The sequence below is a fragment of the Lathamus discolor genome, chromosome 3 (assembly GCF_037157495.1).
Source record: "Lathamus discolor isolate bLatDis1 chromosome 3, bLatDis1.hap1, whole genome shotgun sequence".
In the NCBI taxonomy this organism is placed as follows: domain Eukaryota; kingdom Metazoa; phylum Chordata; class Aves; order Psittaciformes; family Psittacidae; genus Lathamus; species Lathamus discolor.
In genome coordinates, this window is record NC_088886.1 from 40,107,888 (window position 1) to 40,135,772 (window position 27,885).

Here is a 27,885-nt window from a genome sequence, read left to right on the forward strand (position 1 = left end):
GCAGTGTATGGGATCAGACACACAGGCTGCTCATATGTGTGTGTCTTTCTAAGTGATCCTTGCCAGTCCTTGAAGAAGCTGGTTTGTATGTGTAAAACGTAGAACTGCCCAGACCTGCCTCAGCACAGAAGATAAACCTGTTCCTATCCCTTTTGCTGTGCAGAAGAGAGCAGCCCCTGACTTGGGGTTCAGGAGTTTACACAGGAGATCACTTTTCCCAAAGAGCCCGGCTCCACTGCTCCCCCCATGTCCCACCCCACTCACAAACCTGAGGCCAGCGGTTATATTTATCCATATCCATTTTGAAAGGCAACTTCTTACTGGCAAAATAAAGCTGAGGCAATATTTGTGTGTTTAACCAGCTGAAAGTAACATTTGGGATGCCTATGACCTGCTCAGCTTGTGCTTCTGGGTGAGCACCAGCATGTGCCCTGTGGCTCACTTGTAATCCATGAGCATCAGCTGAAGAAGTTTTACCCTGTTTAATTTCTACTACCCCAGTTCATGATTAAATAAATAAATAAATAAATAAATTTATAGCAAAGGGAAAAATATCTAAATATATTTTGAAGATTCTTGAAAAAACAGATATTTTCATATCCCAATAAAAAGTTAACATGCACATACATCTGTATGTGTGCCCGCATGCAGTGTGCATACATATAAATATAAACATATATAATATATATGGTTGTATGCATACACGGGTGTGTAGCAGGCTTAGACTACTAGCCCACTGTGCTGATGTAGGGGTGAACACCAAACACTGAAACTCAGAGACCCCCAGTCGGTGCCTTCTCCCAGACTGAAAGAGAACAAACCATGAGATTTCCATGACCCTGGCAGCAGGAAACTGGGCCTGACCCATACCCCTGAATGCCAGTCTTGCTACAGGAAGCAAGAGAAGTCAAAGGAACATCAGTGCATAGATTTTGCCCTGCCTTGTCTCTCCAGTGAATTTGCTCAACTTTACAGACACCTTCTGAGTCGGATTTTTTTTTCCTTGAGCTACACACTTCCCACCCAGCCCTCACAACGCAGACCCCATCCTGCTGCTGATCAGCCCGCACAGGGGGAGATGCAACCCTGCAGCTGGAAAATCCCTCCCTGCTCCCGCACCAAGACCTTGCAGAGCAGACACATCCCTGTGGTCAGCTTCAGACAGCTTTCGGTCTGCATTAAACATTGACACTGCTTACACAGCGAGCAGAAAAACACAGACTGTGACAGGCTTTCATGAAAGTTTAATTGTGTTGTGGCAGTGGAAGCTGGCAGAGGGGATTCGGGTGCCTGACGAGGAGCTGCTCCCTGAGCAGCCCCAGTGCCCACATCCCTTCGCATCACCCCGAGCACGATGGGTGACCGGGAAGCTGAGCACACTGTGCTACAGACAGAGCTTCAGGAGATCACCAGCAAAATTTCAGATCTAAACAAATGGAGAAATGTTTTCAGTTTCCATAGGTAAGATTTATATTCTGCTTCATCATCGTGTTTTAATTCCAGGTGTTTTCTTAATATCATATTTTAGATTATGTTTTATTGCAACTCTTACATGACCGTGGAAAAAAGGTCTTAATGTACTCAGGAATGCAAGTACTACAGCCTCTTCTCTTCCTTTCTTTGTGGTTTCTTTTCTAGCTGGTCTCCTGTTTCTTCACATGCTAGCAATGCCTCTGTTGTTGGCTTTGGGGTTTGGTTTTTGGTTTGGTTTTTTTTTCTTAATTTGTATTTTATTTTCCCTTTTCAGTTTGGAAATCAGCAATTCAACTCATCAGGTAACTGCTTCTCTGAAAGTTAACACCTTGTATTTGTCTAGTGGGTTTTGTGACTGTTCCACCAGATTAGCATAGGGAGGAAATTGCACATCTATATATGCAGCACAGCAGTCAGTCTTTATGGATATTTATTTCTTATGCTCCTCCTTTAAGAAACAGGCATTTTCTGCAGGTATTTTAAAGGAATGTCTTGCCTTCCTGATCTAAATCAAAGTGTCAGAGTAGCCCAACATAAATTAACCTTTCTATCTAAAAGTAACAGTTTTCATGGTCAGTTATGGAACACAGGAAAAAAGGGTAATATTCGGAAATTCCTGAAATAGAAATATTTGGAGAACCTGCTGTGTCTTTGGGTTGGAAAGCACTGAAGTTTATTCGCTGTAATTCAGACAAACACAACATTACTGTGTACTCAAATCATTGGCTTGTAGGGATCTATTTGTAATGTTTGCAAAAAGCTGGCCGTCTGTCTTGGTTTAACCACATCTGGCAGCTCAGTATCACTAATAATTAGCATTGTTCTCAGACTGAAGCTGAAACACAGCACCGTACCAGCTACTAGGAAAAAAATTAATTCTATCCCAATTGAAACCAGGATAAGGTCAAACATACTGGTGCTCCCTAGCAGCACATACTCCCCTTCCCTGCCCCTCCGCCAGCCAATCCCACTGGGAGTACTGAAGGGGGTAACTTTCAGGGCACTGAGGCAGCAGCTGTGGCATGACTCCCTGTCTGCTCCTCTCTCTGTCCAGCAAGGTGATGGCAGCACTGGCAATGGAGTACCTGGAGCCAGAGAGCCCTCAGGCCTGCAGCCGCCAGTGCCTCTGCCCCGTTCTGCCATCCCTGAGCCCCTACTGATCTCCCCAGACACAGGCGGCCAGCCCATCTCCTTGGAAATGGCAATGGTGAGCAGGCCTGCTGAGTTATGCATGAGCTGTAATTTAATCTCATTAAACCAAAGAGACTCAGGAACCTTATCTGGCATTGAGGGAGGCTCAGCATGCTGCTGGGCTGAAGGCTGCAGCCTTCTGTTAGCTGTAACAGAAGTATGTAATTGTAATGACTTATTTATGAAACTTTGAGAGAACATGGTTGCAATACAACCTTCAAACAGATACACTATAATTCTCATTAGATAATAGGTCAAATGACAAAGTGTAGTGTTTTCCTGCTCTTTGGTGCTTTCTTATCGAATGGCCTTCAGAATGGGAGGCAGGAATTCAGGAGATCAGTGAGAAATTTCCACTCTCACCCAAATACCTGGGTTTTAGAGCACTAATGAATGCCTGCTGACCCTACCCATATGAAAAGCCTTGGCCGGGAGCTCGGGAGTTTTCTGCAGGTGACAGCAGAATGGGCTCTGGTGCTGACCTCACTGCCTGTGACACCCCCCACCAAACCAGTCCTTGGCATTTGAGCACAAACTCAATGAGAAACTCAAGAGTCCGGATCTTCCCCCAGAAGGTGTAGTGTATCCAAATGTAAATTATTTACATGCTGCAATTGTACTTCCCAGGATTGTTCGAAATGCTGAGAGAAGTAAATGACTACATTAAGCACAAACATCACCTTTGCTTTGTGGGGCCTGATTCTCGATAGACAACTTTACACTGCTCTGGCTGTGAGCGTATGTGCTGGCCTTGTATCTCAAGGCCCCTCTGGTGCTGACAACGCCAGGATGTGAAGGGGGCTGAACCCAGCCTGTCTTTCTCCTCTTCAACAGGAGCTGCGGAAGCTGTTATTTGGAAACGTGTTCCAGCTCTTCAGCTGTGAATGGACAAAAGCATGTTTCAGGTTTCGTGAGCCATACTCCGACCTGGCCTATGCTTTGGAGACAGAAAAGGTAAATATTTCAGCACAGCAACCTGCATCATCTCCCCAGTGTCTCAGCCACTAACAGGAGCTGGCAGTCAGTGCTGGGTGTCTCAGCAGTGTCCATGCCTGGTCCCTGCAAGCCTGCACCCTCCACATCTGCACTCCACACTTGCACCCCATGCTCTGCACACCTGCACCCTGTGCTCTGCACACCTGCATACCTCAGGCTCTGCATGCCCACACCCTGCACTTTGCATGCCTGCAACTGCACACTCTCCACATCTGCACCCTGTGCTCTGCACGCCTGCACCTTACACTCTGCATGTCTGCCCACTGAGCTTTCTCCACTGGCAGACTGTGGGGGCTTCCAACCACAACCATGGTCCACAGCCATCCTGAGCAAGCCTCCAGCTGCCCTTGCAGTGGCAATTGAAGCGTGTCTGGGAGTGGGATGTACTGTTCTGATTCAGCAGCACAATGCATACACAAACTTTAAATATCATAGTATTAAATGCTTCCAAGGTGAAGGCTCAATAGAGAAGCAGTGGGTTGTTGTAGGTAGGGACAAATAAGCAGTATCTGCCTGTTTCTTTTGGGGTAGAGTTACCTACTTCTTTCTATCCCACCTGGAAATCAAACAGGTGAATTTACCTACATTTTCAAGAGGGAGGTTTTCTTCTTCCTTATTTACCATCATAATACTGCCCCCCAAAAAGCAGAAGACTAAGATGCACACTTAAAATTGCAAACACCTTTAATCCACCAGGAAGTTAACATGCTCTTTACAAATGCAGGTGAAACTGAGTTCAGAGGCTCTGTGACTGCAGAGAGGATGGCAGCCCTGACATGAGGCACCAGCACAATGGGGAACAGGCAATGGCCACCCTCATGCATGGCCTCATGTCAGCCCCATGCTGCCTTGCGACCCTGCTCCCTTTGCTGAGAGGCTGGAGGAGAGAGAAAACAAGCCATGGTGCTTCTAGGCACACATGGTACGTGGGGCTGAGAGCCCTTCCCTGCGGCTGCAGTGCTGCAAGGGAAGGACCCCTGCCTAGGACCTGCCCTCCCCATAGGCACATGGCCAGGGCCACCCTGGAGTTTTTTCTTGTGTAAAGGCTTCTTGGGTTTAGGCACATAAGATCTTTTTCAGTTTGCTCTTCTATTTATCTCAGGAGCTGTCAGTAGCACTTCTGAATTCCCATGCAGAAAAGAAAAATTACCCTCCTAACATTGGTATTGGAATGGCTCACACTGACCAGGGGTTGCAGTGATTTCCAGATGGACACAGCAGGAGCTAGTTCAGGCCCCTCAGCACTAGGGAGTGTCATCTTTTTGTTTCTAGGGGGGAGCAAGAGCCATTCTGATGGCTGTACAAGCATACATCATCAAATACCTGCTCTTTATAAGAACCACAGAATACACTCACCTGGAAAGGTAAGAAGCTGAGCCTTCCCCTGGGACATACGGAAACTATTTTCTTGCATTATTTGAACTGAGACAGACTAGCACCAGCCCCTAGGTTTAACTGAACTAGACCCATGTTCAGGTTTGGAGCTACAGGTGGGGATTTGCACCCAGGAGAAAAGCCTCATCTGACTCCAGGCAAGGCTTTTTCCCCGAAACACATTTGTTTTTGTAACAATGGTGCTTGCTCCCTTGTCCCACTCCCTGGCACCACAGTCACAGCCTATGGCAGCGCATGGATAACATTAGTGCTGCACAGCAGCCCCACACAACGGGCAGCATTGGGAGGGAAGGCAAAGCTCAGCTCTTGGTGCTGGGAAACCCGCATGGGACCCCCAGAGCCAGGATGAAACCGCCGTGGCACACATGTTGCTCCCAGCACATGGGAAACATATCCTTACAAGCAGCAGCGACAGCACCAAGCGAGAAGTGGAAATTTCAAGGACAATGGGCACTTGTGGCTGCACAGTCCTCACGGACACCAGATAGGCAGGGCAGGGCCTCTGGGGTTTGATCGAGCCCCTGCTGGGAAGGGCCCTATTCACACTCAAGGTCAACCCCAGGACTGGGGGGTTTGTCAAAATCCCTGAGGATGGACCCTTGGCACAGACCCCTGGACCCATCTTCTCTGCTCCATGCCTGTACCTCCTGCACTGCAGGCTGTGCAGGGTAAGCCGGCAGGAGCAAGGGGAGGCACTGGCAGCTGCCCTGGCAGACACCCTGTGGGCAGCAGGAGGAGATGCGAGAGCCGTGATCTGCCTCTTCACCGCAGCCATCCATGTGGTGCCCAGTAGCGACTATAAAGCCGACAACTTCACAGAAAGAGTGAGTATGAAAATGCCTTCTGCAAACAGGATTTTCTTTAAAGAAATTTTTAATTTTAATTAAATTCTTCTGAAATTTTTAGATCAAGAAACACAAAATCTCATAAACCTGTTCCCTAAGTTATGGTGTGCCACAGACTGTGAACACTTCGGACCCATGTCCCAGTTGCAGCCTGTGAGACACCTCTGCTTCCTTGTAGAGGCTTTAGATGAGCAGAGGGGCTGCCGTTCCCTTTCATCAAAGGCTGAACTGTCTTCTCCCACAAAAAGGGGAAAACAGTTAATGTAAAGCTGCTCTAACTCTTTGTATAGAGCTGAACTCCTCGGTTTAGGAGGCAGCAGAGTAGAATCCTTTAGCATTCTTTCATTTGTCTAAAGGAAACACTGGCTTAAAAAGCTCAGCTGTTTGATATAATTAATGCTTCCTTTACAACATCTTCACCTACTTTCCTGCCCAACAGATCCATCTGTTTGAGTTCTCTGAGAAAGCAGCAGCTCAGGAGTTTATCCTTGGCCATATAAACTGTGTAAGTATGGGCTGGATATTAGCTTTATTCGGACTTATTCTGTTGCTTGTGTACATTTTATTTCCCATTCAAAAGCAGACCTTATGGATATCAATAGCGCTGCCTTCAGGCAGTTAGTCCATAAATCATTTCTAGCCTTTCCCATGGGAAATGATCCTGCTCCCACTAAAATCCCCACACTTTAGCCACCAATTTCCAGTCCACAAACACTAGGCAAACAGGGACATTTTGTACATTACTTAAATATAAAACATGGTTTCTTGCAAATACTGGGTTTTTTTAGCAAAAATCTGAGGAAAAAGTGTACAAGACCAGTTAAGCCACTAACTGGAATTTTTGTCTTTCTTTAGCCTGATCCTATTCATCAAAATTAGTTATAAAATCTTTCTGGAGTAACATTTTATTCAGTTAGCTCAACACACTCACCTCAGGTTGTATTGAAGCAGATGAATTGTTTCAATTAAACATCACATACCTGTAATTCACCCCCTGTGATTACTTGTTTCTTTTTCCAGTTCAAAGACGAACGAAGTCATGGAGTGATCCTTTTTTTATACAGTTTACTTTTCTCAAGGACACTTGAAAGGTATATTTATTTTTTTACACATTTTCCTCTAATTTAGTTACATCTTCTGATGTCTTTTCCTTGTTTTACTTCAATGTCCATTCTCAGTCAAATGTGAAGAAGCAGGGACAGATGCAGACCCTGGTGGCTGTGGTTTGCAGATGCAGATACTGTATATACTGTATATACTCAGATACTGAGTATCTGCACATCCAGGAGGGCAGCAGAGAGGAGATAAACCTTTTGCAAACACAGCAAAACTAATGCTCTGTGTAAACCCAGGAGTTATCTCACTGACAGAAACCATCATCATCACAGTCAATTACACTTACACAGGAAAATCACAACAAGTTCATTTAAACAGGAAAAAAATCTGCCAGTGTGACTGTGCTGGCAGAGGTGACTGATAGGGTCTTTCTAAACCCAGCACAATTAGATTTGGGTAATAATGCTTTAGAAAGGTACATCTAATGCTTTAGAAAGAGACATATTTATTCCAATGTAAGACATGATTCATATTAATGTGAAAAAATTGCACCACTACTTCAAATCGTTGTGTTCAGGCTATGCCTGGGCTGTAACCGAGGCCATTCAGCAGAAATCACACCAAGGGAGACCCTGGCTCTGTCTGCAGGGGTGTGAATGTGATACTAGATTTGGATTTTAAGAGGAAGAGATCTGAAGCACAAGAGCTCCGGCTGAACATAGAGCTGCCGTGTCAGGACAGCACTGCTGTGCCCACAACACAGAGAAATGATGGAGCCCATTCTTTCTGTTAATCAGACAATGAGGTACAGCACTCATCTCAGGCACTGATCCAGGTGCTACCATAACACTTTGTGTTTGGTGTTACAGGGTCCAAGAAGACTTAGACTGCACAGCAACTCCTCTGTTGAAATGCAGTTTTGGAAACGTTACCTGTACACAGGTAAGATTAGCCTCATTTCTCCACTTTTTATTTTATTTTATTATTCCTACATTTGATTCAGGAAAAAAATCTCGCTTGTTAATCCAAGGGGGAATAAAGGGGAGTGTATGGTAATAGAAAAATATATTTATAATTTTAATCATGACCATCCATTTGTAAAATGGATGATGACGATGATGATAATGACAATAAGAAAGCCACAGGAGACCTGGCATTCCTCTGCACATGAGAAACATGACAGAGCTGGCAGCGCAACACCAGCTCCCTGTTTTGGAATAGTCAGACACTTCGCTTATAAGAGAAAAGCAACGATACACCTTATTGACTTGGTGTCCCAGACTTGGTCAACAGTTTATGTCCAAAGGAGTATATATGTATATTTTATATATATTTATATATATATATATGTACACACACATAATCCTTTCTATCACTTAGGCAAGATTTCAAAGTTTTGCATGCTATTAGTCACCATCACAGAGGCCCACAAAATTGACTTAGGTAGGTTACAAGCTTGAAAGGAAATTCATTCTAATAAAAAATAATTCAATGTTCCAACATTAGTAAATTACAGGTTCTAGATGCAAAGTGGAATCAAATACTACATGAATGATTTAAGGTGAAGTTTTGCAGGGAATAACCCGAAAACGCATTTCACTCAGCAGTCAAGATGAGGGGCTTCAACCTCAAAGAGTTGCCTCAGGCGGTGTCCTGACCCAAAGGGAGGGTCCTCGACTGCAGACACACGGTTCTGAGGAGAACCGACTCAACTCTTGCCCTGCAGCAGGGTCCCATTTATACCCCAGTAGAATCTGATCTGTGGTAAAAATATGGTCTGAGGGCTCTTTGCTTTTGCATAAAGTGCGGGTCTAGCAATGGCCAGTTATACAACAGACGGCTGTACAACCCTGTTATGACCAAAATCAGCAGATTTTGTGGCTACCTGAGCCAGACCAAAGCCAGCAGATATCTGTAAGCACTAGCAGATATGGTTTTATATTTTACTGGAGACCAGAGTAAGCAGAGATATTTATTAGGAAGTATTGTGGCTCAACGGTTCACTCCTCAGGGAGGGTGCAGCTGCCACACCACCATTTTGTGAAGGGCATTTGCTCTGCTGCCTCACAGGATGACACAGGCTGTTCCCTTGCAGGCCGTGATCAGCCTCCTCCTAACGGGACGAGCAAGCCCACATGAGCTTGATGGCAGCCAGGAGCTGGGCCCCAGAGGGGAGGGCATCGAGGCATGGCGGCAGCGGGGCCCGGTGGGCTACCTGCGCTGGAGCAGGGCACAGGTGGAGCGGCAGGTGAGATCTGGCACAGCCTGTGGCTGGAAGGCCCATACCTGATGTCCACACACCAAGGTTTTGGGAACAAAGGCCATGTTCAATGCAAGGCTCTACTCTCTCTCCCCAGGTGTGCCCCAGGCTGAGAATACCCCGTCTGCCCATCTGGCTGTGCAGCATCACTGGAAGGCACAGCGTTCTCTTTGGCACTGACAGCCAAATCCTCTCCGACTGGAAAAGGGAGAGAGTCTTCCACCTGTACTTCTACAATGGGCAGCTGGAGCAGACAAAAACAGCCCACCTAACTATAGGTATGCACCCGAGCTTACCATGGAGGATATGAGGTATGGATGTCACATAGAGACCATGCATAGAACTGTGTATGTGTAGAGCTAGGTTGGTCTACTTACACATACAATTCAATGTTCCGTATTTAACATACATACACATAAACTGTATATATTATATTAACCTTTCATGGAATGTGAGAAATCTGTTCCAAACAACAGTATAAAAAGACACAAGCAAAAACCTGGCTTTGAAAGGACTGCGACCATTTCAGAAGGGGTAATGCTCTCAAGCATGTGGCCTATTGCTGGGAAGAGCTATAGAAGTCTTTGTTATAGAATTAATAACTCCCAAGTCCCTGTGTAAATTCTGGTTGGCTGGCACCCCTCCTCAGCCCACAGCTGGGCATGGTGGATGCTCAGCACTGGGTGAAGCTGAGGTCATGCTGTTCCCCAGTGCCAGGGGCTGAGCAGGGCTCTGGTGGGCAGGCACTGGGTGAGCTGCCAGGAGAGCAGAGTCCATCCCACCCACGGTGTGTGCAGGGGACAGCCACCAGGCTCCCCTCCCCAGGGCGCAGCCTGCACTCTTGTCCCACCATGGGGCCACTCAGGACTTCACCATTTTCACCTTTACTCACAGACGTGGCCAAAAAGTTTTTATTGGAGAAATAGCAGTTTTTCAGGATACAGGATGCAACTGTTGCTTCTGTGTTAAATATCCAATATGGACATACTGTTTAAAAACATTTCACCTCCTGTGATTATTATGCCCCCATCAGTCCAATATGAAAGCCCAGCTGACCAAGTGTCTCAGAACAACTAGTAGGAGTGGGAAAACCCACATACACTCTCCAATCCCATGGAACAAATCCCAGGAGAATGTTCCTGTAAGGGCAAAGTTTAAATGCAAAAGGAAATTTTATTTAATTTAATTCAATGATTTAATAAAAATTTTGAATAAAACTATTCCTAAGGCAGCAGTGCTGGCATGCAGGGTGGGTGAACAGCCTGTTCTCAGTATCTAACTGAGACTTAAGTTTATATTTTCCTGCCTACCAGCCAGGTGCCACCATGGCTATCGTGTTCCCGCTCAAGTTTTAAATTCATACCCAGAGCAGTGAACTGCTCCTTGTGTTATCAAATGGGCTGTGAACCTGTCTGTGTATTTAGGATCTAACTTTCTCCATGCCACTGTGCACCATTTACCTTTACTTTCTGAATGTCCAGCCTCTTTTCCTCGCTCTCCTTTCACTACAGCATTTAAAGTAAGAAACTTAAAAACATCAAAGTAAAGCCTAAGTGTGCAGGAAAGAAGGGTGAATCAAGATCACGGTCGTGATACACAGTGTGGCCACAGATAAGGAAGTGTGCACCTGTTCAGAAAAACAATATGCAAATATACCCTGCAAGGAGTTGTGAGCTGCATTTATAGTGCCTGAATTTCACAAGCATGGGAGGCAGCCCCTGGCAAGGCTGTGTCGGTGCTGCCCTGAGCTGCCTCCTGGGGCAAGGGCAGGCAGCACACCTGCAGCAATCCAGCCAGCTCTGCTTTTAACCTGTCCTAAAACTTCTTTTGAGAGCAGTTGCAGTTTTTAGACATTCTTTTTACCTGTTTCCTTTTCAGATACTCATTCGCATCACTGGGAAGAGGACCAAAGTGAAGACCCAAGCAGCCCAGGGAAGAGGCGTCTGTCCGTAGAGATGGCAATCAGGACCAAGTGGGCAGGCGCGACCGTCAGTTGGAACGGGACAGATCCCTTCTTCTGAGGAGTCCCAGCATCTCCCACTTGCTGCCAAAGCCACCAAACACTGTGGTCTGGAGGTGAAAAACTTTCACCAATGAAACAACCTGTGGTGCCTTGGGCAAATGTCCTGTTCGGCAAGGCATTGCATTCACTGTGAAAGCCTGCACTGGCGAGGAACAGTTACTAGCAACACTGCCTTGCTGCACACATTTTCCAGGTTCTTCTGCTTCTCACAACAGCTGGCAGAAAAAGGAAAAAGGGTGGCAATTTGCTTTCCTCCCATGTCAGATATGTTAAAGAAATCAAGGTGTCTCTTAAGAGTGCGGTGGAAGTAAAATCGATATTGAGCATTGAGAATACTGTGTGCATCTGATTTATTTAATCCAGTGGGTGCAACTGATTTAGCTATTTGAAATGAGTAAGGTTTCCTCACTGCTCTCCACGGCTGTGACTTCTGCAAGCAGTCTCTCTCCTGCTTCAGTGACAGCTCAAGCATGGTCCCTGGCCAGGCTAGCTCACGGAGCTACCCTGCATCCCCCACACCAGCAAGGAAGCAGAGCTCATACATGGGAACCCACACAAAAGAGCCTTATGAGGTGCTCCTTGCTGTAAATTTATGACACCAAGCTGGGCAGAAGAGTTGAACTGCTTGAGGGTAGGAAGGCTCTGCAGAGGGATCTGGACAGGCTTGATCAATGGGCCAAGGCCGATGATACTGAGATTCAACAAGCCAAAGTGCCAGGTCCTGCAACTGGGTCACAAGAACCCCATGCAGTGCTTCAGGCTTGGAGAAGAGTGTCTGGAAAACTGCCTGGCAGAAAAGGACCTGGGGGTGTTGGTCAACAGTGGCTGAGCAAAAGCCAGCAGTGTGCCCAAGTGGACAAGAAACCCAAGATCATTCTGTCTTATATCAGAAATAGCATAGCCAGCAGGACTAGGGAAGTAATAATCCCCACATACTTGGCACTGGTGAGGCCACACCTTGAATGCTGTGTTCAGTTCCAGGCCCCTCACTACAAGTAAGACATTGAGGTGCTGGAGCATGTCCAAAGGGCAGTGAAGCTGGTAAAGGGTCTGGAGCACAAGTCTTATGAGGAGCGGCTGAGGGAACTAGGGGTGTTCAGTCTGGAGAAAAGGAGGCTCAGATGAGACCTTATCGCTCTCTACAACTACCTGAAAGGAGGTTGTAGCTACAGGGCAGTCAGTCTCTTTTCCCAAGTAACAAGTGACAGGGTAAGAGGAAATGGCCTCAGGTTGTGCCTGGGGAGGTTTAGATTTGATCTTGGAAAAATTTCTTCACCAAAAGGGTTATCAAGCACTGGAACAGGCCGCCCAAGGAAGTGGATGAGTCACCATCCTTGGAGGATTTAAAAGACAGGTAAATGTGGTGCTTACGGACATGGGTTAGTTGCCTTGGCACTACCATGTTAATGGTTGGATTCAATGATCTTAAAGGTCCTTTCCAACCTAACCATAATTCTATGTTTCAGCAATTTTACTGACTCTGAGTGTGGCCAAGTCCTGGCACCCTGCAGCGGCCTGGTGCACACAGGCAGGGCACATCACTCCTCACCCACATTAATTCCTTTCTGCTTCCTTTTCTACAGACATCACCTAAAAAAGACCTATGAGTCATACCAAAAGCTGTGTTGCTAATGACAACTGTACTGAGAACAATAAACCTTTCTGCAAGCAAGTGATCTAGAAGTTTGGTTTAAAAGAAAAAGGAAAGGAAGAAGTGGTCGCAACCAGCCTGAGATTCAGCCCAGCTGGGGCACAGAGCCTACTGGCTAGCAAGATAATGTGGGGTCTGCAGCTGTCATTGCCCACCTTCTTTAATTTCTGCTCAAGAAAGAGGGTGGAGAAGAGCCCGTGGTAAGGCAAGGGCCTTGCAACGAGACGCTGCAAGACAGCACTGACTTTAACTTGGGAATACTACCATGCACTTATGCAAATAATTAATGACGAATGAATGAAACTCTGTGGTAAATGCTAATGAAGCTCGGTCACCCAGCACAATGCCATATATTGCAAGGCTATATATGCTGTATAACAGCTAAACAGGTTACTACAGAGATAAAAGACCAGCCTTCCAGAGCTGTTTTCCATGGCAAGGCAGCAGCGCTGCCCTTCCTCGTTCTCCCAACACACCATGGGGACAGTCAGTGCATCTGGCCCTGCTTGCACTGGCTCTCAGCTCATGCTGCAGAGAGGGGCCCCAGGGCTGCTGAGTTCAAGTGAGCCTGTTGCCTGGCTGTGACTGCACCAGTGACTTGCTGCCAGCACAGGCAGGGGCAGAGTCCTCCATCCCCTCAGCCGTGCCATTGCACCCAGACACCTGTCTCCCACCCTGGCCACTGCTCACTCACACCATGCTGTTTCCTGTCCTGCTCACAAGACCAGGTTTGGCAAATGCCTGTCTGATTGCTAAAGACAGAAAAAGGAAGAGAAACCATGCTGCACTAGACTGCAGAAACATACACCCCCACCACCTCCCTCAGGCTTTAATACTTCTGCCCCCACATCTTCATGTCTTTTTATAACCTTGCAGTGCATGGCTAAATTTAAGCTGCTGATTTCCCTCAATGAGAACTAAGCCTTTGCTCATTTCTGCAAGGTAACATCATGCTTATGCATGCTTTAAAAAATAAGAAGCAATAACAGTATGATCTGGCTATTAGTCAAACTTGTCTGAAAAGCCCCCACAGTTCCAGCACCACAGAAAGCTCTGTCCTCGTGACAGAGACAACAGCTACAGATTTTCACTCCTAGTCTGGAAACCCCACATGCATCCCACAAATACTTGGGAGTGTTCTCATACGCTGAAATACAGGAATATTTGGGGGCAAGGAATGTAAGCAACAAATACAGACACATGCAAATGAAACTCATGCCACGTCTTGGCACCCTTAATGGTTGGACTTGATGATCTTAAAGGTCTTTTCCAACCTAGCTGATTCTGTGATCCTATGAGTAAATCTCAAGGTGGAAACAAGTATCAGAGCCTCTGGCAACTCGCGAACAAGCTGCAGATTTTTACTCCAAGGAAAAGGCTTCTGAGCCCACACATTGCCTCTGGAGATAAACTCTCTGTTAACTTTCATGGCAGGCAGCGAAGGTGTCAGCTCTTCCCCACGTGGATGTGCCAGCATCTGTAAGTCTTGGCTGGGTGCTGCCACTTCCTTCCCCGTCACCCATCCATTGTCCTCCCCTCCACAGAAGCATACCTTCAAGGGAGGTGGAAACATCCATCATTAGGTCCCTCTCCTACATGGATCTAGTACTGATAATCACCTATCAGAGATCTGAAGAACTCTGAAACTGCAGAGAAGACAAGCAAACCTTATTTCTCTAACACTGGTTTACAGATCATCTTTTATAGTGCAAGCAATTATTCCGATAGTGTAGACATAGTAGCCTATGGAATTGGAGGGAGCCAGGTTACGGTTATCTCCAGAGGCTGGTGCCTTTGTAAGTGAGGATCAGTACATGGGGAAGCCAGTGCCAGCCTTGTACTGCTACCATAAAAGTCATTTGGAGAAACTCTCTAAGACTCAATTTGGAGTTTTAGAAAGCAGGCATTCTTTATTGCAGCACTGGGTGCACACGCGAACAGTTTTGTAAAGGTGAGCACACCTGTTTCTTGCCGGCAGCACCTATATATTTAGCATACCCATGGATATTTACATCATATCCAGGAACTAATTATAATATTTGCATTTTAATTATGTGTGTGCTTTCTTGCTGAGTGGGGGTCTCTGGCGGTCACCAACAGTCTTCTTCACTGTGTTTACTGAATGACCTCAGTGCTTGTGCACACTCGCAAGGCCCTTGTGCTGAGTTAGCAGTTGGTGTGTCCTTGCTTCTGTTCTGTTCCAGTCTCGCCCCATGTTGGGTGCCGCTACTATCTTGAAAGCTGGCATCCTTGGTCCTATTTACTGTCGCCTTAGTTGTTATCAGTCCCATAATGCTTCTTCCCCCGTCAGCCGTCTTTGGTCTTATTTACTGCCTCCTTAGTTGTTATCAGTCCCATGGTGTTCCTTCCCCCTGCAGCCCTGTCATTCCTTTCTCTCTACGTGTTAGTAAGTTAGAATAGTTTGGTCTATTCTGCTATGTTAAAGGCACACATGTTATTGTTAGTTTAAAATTTAAGCCTACAGTACCTTTTGGGAACTTACTTGACTGGCTCAGTCTGACTGGTACACTCCCATTTATCCCAAGCAGAAGAAATGCACTGTATCCAAAGTACATTATATGTTGAAAAGGAGTCTTTGGGGCTTCTAATAAAAAAAGTGGGGTGTCCACATTCTGACATTAAAAATATACATAGATTTAATACATATACACACATTATAGATACACATGTATAGCTTAAATAACTTATATATATACACACATATATAGCTTAAATAATGTATTTTTAAATTACCCTGTATTATTGAAAGCACTGAAAAAAGGTATATTTTATTTGTATAAACATCTCCACTATTCCAGTCTATTTGTGAAAAGGCTCTAATTTTTTCTCTTCCTTATTAATATATATTATATATACCTTCCCCACTAATATATAATATATACATTACATATACCACAGTATACATAAAAATCCACAAACCAAGTAAGAAGTCTTCTCTAAGACCACATGACTGTTCTGGCCTTGTTTTCATGCCAGGCAGTGGGATTGGGGTAGGGGGGAAAGGACTCAGCACTCCAGGATGGAGACCTGAATCTCAAGGCCTATGAACATTAATTGTCTGATCTCAAAAGACACACTCATGTGCCTACGTCGAAGTGTCTCAACAGCTTTACACCCCAAGGAGTCAAGTTGTTCCACGTACAATGAGCCAAGAGCAACCACATACAAAAGGCCAAGCGCAACCTATGTACAAGAATTACAGAATCGCCTAGAATGATCAAACTAGGTTGGAAGAGACCTTTAAGATCATCCAGTCCCACTGTTACCGCAGGACTGCCAAGTCTGCCACTAAACCATGTCACCAAAGGCCTCATCTACATGCTTTTTGAACACTTCCATGGATGGCGATTCCACCACTTCCCTGGGAAGCCTGATCCAACGCCCGGCTACCCTTTTGGTGAAGAAACTGTTCCTAATATCCAGTCTAAAACTTCCCTTGGTACAACTTGAGGCCATTGCCTCCTGTCCTATCCCTTGTTACTTGGGAGAAGAGATCAGCCACCTCCTCTCTCCATCTTCCTTTCAGCTAGCTGTAGAGAGAGGTAAGATCCCCCCTGAGCCTTCTCCGCACTCAACACGCTCAGCTTCCTCAGCCGCTCCTCATAGGCCTCGTGCTCCAGACCTTTCCCCCAGAGGCCAGTGACCCACGTACCAGGGTCCAAGCGCAACCCCTGCACACGGAGCCGAGTGCGGCCCCGGGGGCCGCCGCGCTCCTCCGGCGGGGAGGCTGGGTACGGAGCGGCTCTTGCTTTACGCGGGGGGGTCCGGCGGTGGGGCGGCGACACCGGGGGGGCTCCGTTACCGCGGACAGCTCCGTTGCCAGGGTAACGGCCCCTCCCCGTGCTCCCGCCGCCCGGAGCATGCCGGGACCGGGGCGGAGGCCGCGCGCAGCCGCTGCTCGCCTCAGCGCCACCTCCTCCTTCTCTCCCTCTCCCTCCGGCGGCCCGATGGTGGTGGCGGTGGCGCGGCGCGATGAGCCGCCCGTCTTCCGCCGGCCCCGGCGCTAGCAAGCCCTGCAGCAAGCAGCAGCACACCCCGTCCCCCGCCGTGCCCGCCGCCGTCCTGCCGGGACCCGGCGGGGCTTCCTCGCCCCCTCCTCCCCCACCGCCTCCCCCCCCGCCGCCTCCTCCTCCTCCGCATCAGCACCACGAACTGACCTCGCTCTTCGAGTGCCCGGTCTGCTTCGACTATGTGCTGCCGCCCATCCTGCAGTGTCAGGCCGGGCACCTGGTCTGCAATCAATGCCGGCAGAAGCTGAGCCTCTGCCCCACTTGCCGGGGCTCCCTCACCCCGAGCATCCGGAACCTTGCCATGGAGAAGGTGGCCTCGGCCGTGCTCTTCCCCTGCAAGGTAAGAGGAGGAGTGGGGGGTATCTTGGGGGAGCGAAAGGTGGCAAGGGGATTGGAATGTGGGGTGTCTGGTCGGCCAAGCAGGACATTCGCCCCGCTCTATCCCCACCTCCCTACCCTCAGTCTTCAAGCTTTCTCCACACACCCTTTTCCCTCATAAAAATAAAGAAAAAAAAAAAAAAAGGTGGTGGCACAATGGTCAAAAGAAGGGAGAGAAGCTTCTCATCGGAAAAGTTGGCTGCTCGCAGTCACACTGAGTCCCCACTGCCAGTGGAAAAGCTTACCGGTTTGGGAGTTTCGGTGTAAACACGGCTTTGAAACGTAGTGGTTTTCTTTTGAACGGCCGAGAGATATTCTTTCAGGGTGAATAATCTTGCGTTCCAAAACGCTGTAAACGAGCTGCGGTAGGTACGGCGTCACATTTGGGTCTGCGGTGGCCTCGGATTTGTATGCTGAAGGGACCGAGAAGGGGAGAGCACACCAATGGAGCGTTTCCCGGTGGGTTTATGTCTTACCTTTGTTGCTAGCATGATAGAGAAATATTGCAGCCCATGAGAAGACTTTAAGGAGCTTTCTAAGCTTTATCCAATAAAGGTTTGCTTGGCAGATTGTAGAGGGCAATGATATCAAAAATGCCTATACCAAAGATACCCTGAGAGTCTCCTGCAACAGAATGTGGGACTCATCTGGAGCCACTGCAAACAGCAAAGCTCTGCAAAGCCTTAATTTTCGGGTGGTCTGTATCCCCTTCTTTCCTTTATTTCTACCCCACCATAAACACCGAACAGCAAGGGAGGTGCTTGCTGGTCTCCATTACCCAGTTTCACAAGTGCAGGTTTCTAAAGTGAAACAAGATGATGGGAGTGCCACCAGCCTTTAAAAGCAACACTTCTAATGCTTCTTTCTCATTCACTGAAAATCCTGCTCTAAATGTTGTCCTAGTATTTGGCACAACGAGTAGATAAAAAAGCTAAACCTTTTTTTCCCCTCTCCACAGTTATTTTAACCTATGCTGATGCTCAGTCATTAACAAGTGGTTTATGGAGGTAACAAACTATTTGTGTCTCACTTGTTAGCTCCCTGCAGCCCTCCTTGGGAAGGACAGGGGCGGGTAAGCTGTCGGGTCAGTAACAATACCTGAATTAGTCTTTTTTTCAAGTCTGTTCTGTTTTCAGGTCTGTTCTGTTGCAGAGTTGCATAGTTTAATACTATTCCAAGTATTAGACATTGAAGTCTCTTCTCTTTAGTGAGTTTATACTTTGAAAGAATTAAGTGAACTGCTCTAATATACACATCCTTCCTAATAGACATTAACCAGGACAGCAGATGTGTACAAGCAGGCAATGCTGAGCAGGTCGTTTTTATGTCTTCTTGGAGCCTCTCGATGCTTGTACCTCTGTAGTACCAAAAGCACTTTAAAAACATAAGCTGAAGCGATGGAGGGACAGATACAGGAACTGCTGGAGCTGTTGCTGATGTACAATATGAGAACAAAGTTTTAGCATACAGAGCTGTGCATGGCAAGGTGAGGAGCTATGGTCAGGCTGCCAGTGGGGCCAGTGTGGCCAGAGTGGGTGCAGTGAGAGCTGTGAGCAGGCTTACTCCACCTTTACCTGGAAAAGCCAGTCCCTTGAGGAGCTGTCCTCAGCCAGCCCGCAGGAGCATCATTAAGGATGCACAGGGAGTAACGGCACCTCCAGAGCAAACTGTCTGTGTCAGTTCTTGCAGCACAGTGTGGTCCACGGCAAGAGTCCCATCTGACCCAGGGCTCGCTGGGTCACAGGATGTGATGGCTGTCAGTGAGTTGCAGAGCTTTTGACAGCGTGAGGCTGTTTCACTGCTCACCCTTAACTGGGAGGCGGCAGTAGCAGATGGAGCATGGTGGTGGGACACAGGTCCTCTCTGCTGCTCACAGGTGCAGTGGGTCGGTCTCATCTGTGGTGGCTGGTATTCCCTGCTTGTCTTAAATGAAATAGACCAGACTCCTCACAACCCTTCACTGTCTGAGCCACAGCTCTGCTGCCTACAGGATGCCAGTTTTTCCAGCAGCCAAACCCCTAGGCAGGAGTCCGACCAGCTTATCCCCAAGTGCTGGGGATCAGCATCTTGGTTATGGACTGGGAGAGATTTGACTCTGACCTGGTAGTGTTTTGGTGGTCTCTGCAATAATCCAAGGAGCGGCACGTGCTTTATGCTGTGTTGGTCAGCACGTTGGAAGCTGCGACAGGCAGGAGACTGTAGACTCCAAGCTTGGGACTTGGTTTGGTTTCCTGGTACAGTGCCTGTAAGCAAGTTAACAGCTGGTAGAGCTGGAGAGTGACCCAGCAGTGGTCAGTGTGCTGCACCTCGCTACTGCCCAGTGGGATGCCAGCGCAGGCAGGGGTGGCAGCAGTCCCTGGCCCCAGCTGCATGTGTGGGGCAGCCAGGCAGCACTGCCTGCAGGATGCCAGGTTCCCCCGTGCCATGCTGCAGTGGTCACAGCTGCGCCTGTGAGTTGCCTACCTCAGACCATGACCCCAAAAACATGACGCTGCTGAAGCCCCGCATCCCGGACTGGGCTGTGCTACAACCCACACTGGAGCATGCATCCTCCCCGCGTTCCAGCATCCACTCCGAGTTCTCCATCCCTTGCTCACTGGGCATCCAGAAGCTCCTCACAGAGGTGTAAATAAGTCTCTCCTCCTCTTTCCTCACACACCCTCTCTTTTATGGGCTTTTTTTCTGCTGTGAGCAATTCCTGCTCTGCTGCTTTCACTGTTCCCAAGAGCTGCAAAGTGAAATTAGCACACATTAATGCTTTTCACTCTCACTTTTTGAGCCCAGAAACAGCGACATGCTGTCAGGGCTATAATTCTTAGTCAGTATTATGTAGGTCACAGGCAGCCAGCAGGGACGTGACCCACCATGTCCCTTAGCAGTGGGCATCCATCAGGTGCTGCAGCAGCACAAGGGGTTTTGGCAAGAACCAACCTGCTCTGCAGCAGCACGTAGCAGCTCACTGGGGCCTGGCCCTGGTCTGACTCACCTGGGGGTTTCACCACATTAGAGGAACCCAGTGTAAGCTTTCAGAAAGAGAGGCGGGGGGAAAATCAGGGCTTCAGAAAATGTGAAAGAATGAATAGAGGAGCTGGTCTGTCCAGAAGAGGTCCCTGCTCTTCTAGAGACAACTGTGAATTGTTATCGCACCTCTGTGCTTTACAGGGCTTCTGGAAAAAAAATATCTATAGGAGGATTTATGTCTTAAAGTCACAGTAGAGTTACTGAAAATATAAAATGCCTGTTAGTGCTGTGAGCAATCTGCGGAAGATAAAATGCACATCAAACACACTTAAACTCCGAATAATGAGTGCCAAAAGGAATGAATTGGGTTTTTTTCATCTTTTAAATAAGTTCAAGTGGAAAATAATATAGATTTGCTTTCTAATGATGAAGCTGACTTAATTTGGACATAGATCCTTCTGTAACTTTGTGGGGTTTGTCTTATATGAACTACAAAGAAAATAAATCTTACGAAGTGGGAGTTGCTTGAACAGACACCAGAATCCATTTTTACAGCAGTTGTGTGAGGTATGCTGTGATCATTAGCTGCTAAACTTGGAACCATGACCTGGCTAACCAAGCAGTGTGGGGTGGGAGGTGTTTCTCAAGTTAACCACTTCATCAAAAATCTATGAGGAAACAAGTAAGAGTTATGAGTGTTCTCCATTGTCTACCAGCAGAACTGCAGTCCTCATGTAACCATGAGCATTAAGCTGACATCCATGCCCTGCAATGTTTTGCTAGACTGTTATGGTGGGGCTTGACAAACTGCTTGAGAGATCTTGGCATGACATGGGACCAGCACTCCTCATCTGCCCTGTGTGAAACAGCAGGCAGTTACTGCTTGCGTTTCAGGGAACTAGAACTTGCCTCCAACATACAGAGGCAAAAACTAGCCCAGCACTAAGGAAAGACTATCCAATAGCAAATTCAGTGTTTTTTACGCCCTGAGAGCAGCCTGGCTGGGCAGCTGTATAGAATGCATTTAGCAGTGTGTGATAGGGAAATAAATATTAAAAACAAACAAAACAAAACAAAACAAACAAAAAAATACCACCACCACCCCCAAAAAACCCAAACCTCCTTCATAAGTATACCAGTGAATTCTCACTGTTGTGATTAATTCAACCTAACAATAAGTTTTACTTAAAGGAAATTACTTTTCTAGTTGTTGAATACATTTTAAAAAATCTCAGTACCTTGGGCTTTTTCAGGGATTGAAATCCTATTCTTACCAGCTTTCCTTGGGGTGGTGATGCTCTGCATCTTGGAAGCTGGGGGAGATACTTCTCTTGAAGATAGTCTTCCAAAAATCGTAGTCATCTCTAGCTGGAGATACTGCCATGTTTCTGAGCTTCCAGGTGATTCCGATCCTTTTGAAGAAAAGTGAATCCAGTAAATTCATCATATTGTGCTCTTACACTTTGCTTTGTGGAAAAGTTTTTTTTGCATCTCATGACCAACACTGTGTTTGAAAGTGGAAGGCACAATAAGACTGTATATAAGCAAGTCTTAAATAATCACTTTTTAAAATTTTGTTCAGACAGGTAGTAGGAGGTAGCCAGAACCACCTTACATCCTTAGACCACTGCTGCTACACCATTAGTTCAAGAGAAAGCATGACAGGTTTCCCATGTAAGCAAACAACTTGCAAACATAAATTGCATGTTCATGTATTGTATCCAGACTACTCCTGTATACTGTCGTGTGCTGCCTCTATGGCCTATTAAGAGCTTTAATTAAAAAAAACCTATGTCATTTTAAAGATTTTAAGCAGATCTACTAAACCTGAGTAAGATCACACTTCCTATTTTCAACACATAGTAGACTCCAGTAAAGGGGGAGGGAGGTTGATAAAAGTGCAGTTTGTCTTGGTTTTAATTGAACAGATATCCGTTACACACAGGTGTCTGCTTACATCATGTTGCCTGCACATACACAGAGAGCTCACACTCTCTATATGAAACAACAGGACATTCACTGGTCCTATCCCAGGTGAGCAGTAACAGCAGACTCAGCACTGCTGGCAGAGCAGAGTTTGTAAGTGGTTTCTGCCAGGCAGCTTGTTGTGGCATGAGCCGGTTTCTCCACCTGTACGAGGCTGGGGGAAGCATGGAGGCTCACTGTTGTCTGGGCAGGACCTCACCGTGCATCCCTGGGAGAGCTCCGCAGGATTGCTGCTAGACTAGCCTGAGCATCTGTGCCCAAGCTGCAGTGAATGCTTTGGGAGGCTGGAGGGATCTTAAAAGCAGGGACAGATGTTTTATGAAGCACTGGAGGAGGGAAAAGCACAAAAGGGTCTCAGTCCTAGCTGGGTCCCTGAACATTGCTAACACACATACAGGAGCAGGCAGACCTCTTCTTTCCAGAAGAATTACTTGTATCTCAAGCTGCTTGTGTACTAGAGGGAGAGTCTGCTGGCTAGAGCAGGAGGGGTTTGAACTTGGCAGTGTGTTCCTAGCTCTGCCACTGATTTCCCATGTGGCTTCAGACAAGTTACTTTAATCCTGTGTTCTTGCCTGCCTTCATTTACAGGGTTGAAAATACCCGCCTACCTCTGCCGAGCACTTGCAAGCTTAACTGATGTTTTCCAAATGCTTTAGGACACTCAGAAAGCTATCCTGTCAAAGTGAAGCTCAGAGCAGCACACGCAGAGTGACATACGTGGCACAAACAAGGCATGCTAGGTCTTGTATGTAGTGACAAGTTCCAAGCTGATAATTTCCTTTTAGAAAAAGAATATGGTTCTAAACCATGAACTAAAACTAAACTGTGAAAACAAGTACATAATACTTTGCAGCTTGGAATTCTAGAAATGATGAGAAGGGCAATAAAAAAGCAGACAACAGTCATGCCAGCCCAGGCATTAGTGGCAGGCCTGCACTGTTAGCATTGTGCACAACCCTGGCTGCCAGTCTCAAGGACACAGTAGGGGTGGTAAAGGTGCACAGGCCAAGTAGCTCAAAGGTATCATATAACCTCTACACAGGGAGAGACGGAGGAGGCTTTTGAGGGGTATAATGAAGATCAGTGACCTTTACCAAGCAGTACCAAGACAGCATGTCAGTTTTTGCTTTTCATGGTCTTCCACCACTGGCAGGGCTCCTTACCAGATGAAACCCACAGCAATGGGTTAGGAAGCATACAAAAGGAGGTCCTTCTCAAAATGAAGGGAAAGTTACCACTATTTGCTCATCTTGTTTTTACACTCTCCCTTCTGTAGTCATCACTGGTCACTTTCCCATACACATCAGGTTTCACTTAATCAGCAGCTTGTAGATTCTTACTGCTTTTCTTAATGAGGTTAGACTTGGAGCTCTCCAACACCTGGTATGACTGAAGTGTTAAACAGGGCTATGAACCCTGAAAATTCCAGCAAGCCAGTGGGGCTGGAAGCATACATATACCTGGGTGGCTGCATTATGCAGCAGGGCATCAGGCACAGCAGACCAGGCATTTGCAGGAGGATGCTTTGTTCCACCTCAGCGCCCTGCAATAAAGCCATTAGCACAGGATTAAGCAGCAGGGGCAGACACAGTAAGTGAAGGCTAATGTTAACTCTTTATGGCTTATAAACCAAACTCCTTCAGAAGAAGGTTGAGTTTCTATCCCAGTATTCCTAGCACCCTGTTGCCAGCCTGGATTTGTATCTTGGCATTTAGAGCTGAAACTTCCTGCACACATATTATCCCGGAAATAATAATTTATTCCTTGGTTGTATCTGTCCTCAAGGAGGTGTCAACAGCATCTGTAAGCAGCCATGCATGTGTGTTGTAGCCTGCATGATAGTGGTAGCAGTGGTGTCAGTATCACTACTGATACCTACAGACTGGGAGAATAGGAGAGACCTTTATGTCTCTGTGAAAGTAGCAAGAAAGCAGAGTGGTCAGTGTGGACAACTGAATTGATTGCAGAAAAAGGAAAAGCGACCCCAGCTGGTTAAGCAAATTAATCCTCTAAATTGCCCAATGACATTAGAAGAAGTTAGATGGTACTTATCTGCGTGCTAGCTTTATGCTTAGAGAAAAGTCATCCTCTTTCCACTTCTCACAACTGCAGTGTTGAAACTGTTCCAGTGTTTAAAAAAAGCTGTGGAGAATCTGCATTTGAATTTAATGGGAGTGTTTTTGCTCTGTGATGGTAATAAGGTACATCTATTAAAAATACTTCACTCTAGTTGCTGTTTGCTGAAACTAGAATCCTTTGTTCTTTTTAAAGAAAAGAAAAATCCAAACCAGGACCACTTCAGCTGATCTGGACCTATCAGATCTAACTACAACAGCAAATCTAACTACAGCTCAGCCTTACACTCCATTTTATCTAAGTGCTTGCATTAGAAAAAAAGCCAACCACACAAAGACAAGAAGAATTCGTTTTTAAGTGGAAACAAAAATAAGTAAAGCTCAGCTCTGAATCCAGGGCTAAATAGAAGTATCTAATGTAAAATTTGCAAAGAGAACAAGAGTTCTGGTTGAGTACCAGTGTTTCCAGTTGACAGGTGGGAGCAGCAAACACAAGTGCTGGTGCCTTTCCTGACAGCTTGTATTTGGTCTTTTTCCAGTATGCCACAACAGGCTGCTCTCTGACACTCCATCACACAGAAAAGCCAGAACACGAAGACATCTGTGAGTATCGTCCCTACTCCTGCCCATGCCCTGGTGCCTCCTGTAAATGGCAGGGATCCCTGGAAGCCGTGATGTCCCACCTCATGCATGCCCACAAAAGCATTACCACCCTTCAGGGAGAAGACATCGTTTTTCTTGCCACAGACATTAACCTTCCAGGAGCAGTTGACTGGGTGATGATGCAGTCGTGCTTCGGTCACCATTTCATGCTGGTGCTGGAGAAACAAGAAAAGTACGAAGGTCACCAGCAGTTCTTTGCCATCGTGCTGCTCATTGGCACCCGTAAGCAAGCGGAGAACTTTGCCTATAGACTGGAGCTGAATGGCAACCGCCGCCGGCTGACTTGGGAGGCAACGCCCCGCTCCATCCATGACGGGGTATCTGCAGCCATTCTGAACAGTGACTGCCTAGTTTTTGATACAGCTATAGCACACCTTTTTGCTGACAATGGGAACCTCGGCATTAACGTGACTATCTCTACATGTTGTCCGTGATGTGTTTGCATAGCTAGTGAAACCTAGGCTGTCTGGACATAGTGCTTTACATTCACCAAGGGTTTTCTTTCGCTTCCTTTTTTTTTTTTATAAAAAAACTATGCCATTGTGTATGCTAAGGTTCCTAACTAGCCAACATTTTTAACTTTGGAGAGAAGAGCAACGAGAGTGTCCTATGAGTAACATGAGTGAGAAAAGGTCTTTTTAAATTCTTGGGTGCCTTAGGAAGATTCCCCACACGCAGTCACCTTTCTTAATTTAATTATATTTTATTTAAGGAGTGCTTCCATTAGACATGTGGCTTAAGAGACTTGAAGGACTGCATTCCCGTTTGGAGCACACCCAAAAACCCTTTCAGCAGACTTGCTCTCTTACTGGTGAGCTTTAATAACTGTTTTTAGTAGGTGGGAAAGAAATCCAAGCAACCTCTCACAAGAGAGGTTGTGACTCAGAGGGGAACAATAGGTACTTCAGTGTTGATACTCTATTTCCTGCTACCTTATTAAAAAGGGATGGGTGTTGGATCATGTACTGGGGTTTTGAAAGAAAAAAGGGGAGGAGGGACTGGGGTAAAGCAGGGCAGGTTTCACAGTGTGGGAACTGCCAGCTCCTGTCCATTTTAGGGGAATGAGTGAGCCCAGCACATGGCACAACCACTCACAGCCAGGTACAGCTGAGAGCAGGAGGCACACATCCAATGCATCTAAAACAGCTAGAGGCAAGAATATAGTAATAAGCTGTCCACATGCAGCTTTCCTTGGAGACATACTTGACTATTGATAATTGTAAAAGACTAACAATATAGTGAGAGTTTTATGGCCAGTGTCGCGTCATTTGCTATTTAAGTTTTGTTGCCATATTTACTTTTATTTTGTAATAAATATTTTGCAAAAACTACACTGCATAGCATGCTGTGCTAACACGTGTGTGCGTGACGGTAGCTGTTGCTTCCCGGTTACTCTGTGCACTCCACCTGGTTGGATCTGCTGGGCTTCCCCAGGAAGAGCCAGGTCACTCAGGTGAGCTCCCCGTTTTGCCTCCCAGCTCTGCTGCCCGAGAGGGCCACAGTGCAGTACAAGCAGGAGAACCGAGTCTGGATCCAAGTCCCAGGGGTAACGGTGACAGCCTGGCTCATGCAAACTGAAATCATAGTCTGTCACTAAAGCTGAATCTGCTGCAGCTCTCCCTCTGCAACCAGTGCCTTCTGTCTGAATTGCTCAAGAAAAATACTAGCTCCACATATTGGCTTTGCTGAATATTAAGATTCCTGCCACTTGGAAGAGGCAACGAGTTGGGAGGTGATACACCCGCTGAGTTATTTAGCGGTAGGAAGCCTCATGGTAGTGGAAAACTACATGTAGAGTGGCAGATGAAGCTTTGTGTAAATAATTATAATACACAGTCCTAACTGTATCCCGCCAGGGAAGAGCTCCTTGGAATTATGACAATCCTATATGCAAACATCATCCAGTGCCTGGTGGCAGTTCCCAGAAAAGCCAGAAGAGAACGAGGGCTGCATCAGCAAAGGAACAGTTGTTCTGGCCTTGGGAATGTGGAAGTGACCACAGAAAAAGACCTCCCAAGAATGACTCTAACCTCTTTGTGTCCAGTTCACACAGAAATTCTACATTTGATCTCATTTATACCATGCCAGCAGAACTACAGGAGCATCAGCCGAGTGAATTAATTTATTCCTGCTTAAGCAGGATCAAGTCAAGCTTTGTCTCTGACAGGCATTAACACTTGTGCTTTCAGCAGAACTTGTTAAGCAAGAGTTCCTAAGGATTTGATTCACTTTCCCATATTTCAGCAACATATATAGCAGAAGATAAGAGCTTTTTTGTATAAAAAAACCCTGAAGTGTGTATTTGATTATACCAGGATTAAGGAAATTAATTACTCCAATGTTGCCTGTAATCCACATTAGATAATTTAACACACATGATTTCATTAAGTCTTTCTACACCATTCAGTTCTGAAGGAATGGCAAACTTCTGTTACATCTCACACCCGAAGAACCCCAACACCCAGTATCTTTTCTGACTGATTTTAGGATAAGGAATACCTCAGCTGCTACTGCCAGCAAGTAATGTTTCCTCTTCAGATCAGTGAACAAACAGGTGACATTCATTCCAGCACTCAGTTAAGGTGTTTCTGGGTTTCTTCTTTACACAGCTGGTATAACTTCCCAAGAGTGATATCCACGGGCCAGAAGCAGGAGAGACTTGCAGGGCACCAGCACCTTGCCAAGGGAAGCAGCAGCATTGTCAGTAAATATGCTAAAGTTCCTCAGAAATATTCAGAAAAGGTTGCTGAGGCCAGCCTGGTTTTCTCAAGAAAACTCCTGACCACCAATAAAGCAACTGGGCCTTGAGGTGGATGGTGAAACATACCCAGAGAAAACTCTGCCCAGGAGCCAGCAGCTCCCATGCTGCAGGAAGCCCGCCCACAGCCAAGCCAAGGCTAC

At 46.5% G+C, this 27,885-nt stretch overlaps 2 protein-coding genes across 2 annotated transcripts; both read left to right on the forward strand.

Annotated features, from left to right (window-relative positions):
* Positions 1–1,354: 1,354 nt before the first annotated feature.
* MINDY4B (MINDY family member 4B) lies at positions 1,355–11,558 on the forward strand. Its single transcript, XM_065670383.1, has 12 exons — positions 1,355–1,461; positions 1,748–1,775; positions 2,528–2,680; positions 3,499–3,618; positions 4,933–5,024; positions 5,714–5,879; positions 6,340–6,405; positions 6,921–6,991; positions 7,826–7,898; positions 9,052–9,204; positions 9,314–9,494; positions 11,095–11,558. The coding sequence occupies exons 1-12, from the start codon at positions 1,355–1,357 to the stop codon at positions 11,235–11,237; spliced, it is 1,353 nt and encodes a 450-aa protein (XP_065526455.1). The 3' UTR covers positions 11,238–11,558.
* Positions 11,559–16,747: 5,189 nt separating this feature from the next.
* SIAH2 (siah E3 ubiquitin protein ligase 2) lies at positions 16,748–26,315 on the forward strand. Its single transcript, XM_065674774.1, has 2 exons — positions 16,748–17,261; positions 24,861–26,315. The coding sequence occupies exons 1-2, from the start codon at positions 16,884–16,886 to the stop codon at positions 25,416–25,418; spliced, it is 936 nt and encodes a 311-aa protein (XP_065530846.1). The 5' UTR covers positions 16,748–16,883; the 3' UTR covers positions 25,419–26,315.
* The last annotated feature ends 1,570 nt before the right edge of the window (positions 26,316–27,885 follow it).

Excerpts from the sequence above, each read along its gene's own strand:
- MINDY4B (XM_065670383.1), top strand. The coding sequence starts at position 1,355 with ATGGGTGACCGGGAAGCTGAGCACACTGTGCTACAGACAGAGCTTCAG. Across the intron at positions 3,619-4,932 it reads ATGCTTTGGAGACAGAAAAG|GGGGGAGCAAGAGCCATTCT; the intron begins GTAAATATTTCA and ends TTTTGTTTCTAG. Across the intron at positions 5,025-5,713 it reads GAATACACTCACCTGGAAAG|GCTGTGCAGGGTAAGCCGGC; the intron begins GTAAGAAGCTGA and ends CCTGCACTGCAG.
- SIAH2 (XM_065674774.1), top strand. The coding sequence starts at position 16,884 with ATGAGCCGCCCGTCTTCCGCCGGCCCCGGCGCTAGCAAGCCCTGCAGC. Across the intron at positions 17,262-24,860 it reads CCGTGCTCTTCCCCTGCAAG|TATGCCACAACAGGCTGCTC; the intron begins GTAAGAGGAGGA and ends GTCTTTTTCCAG.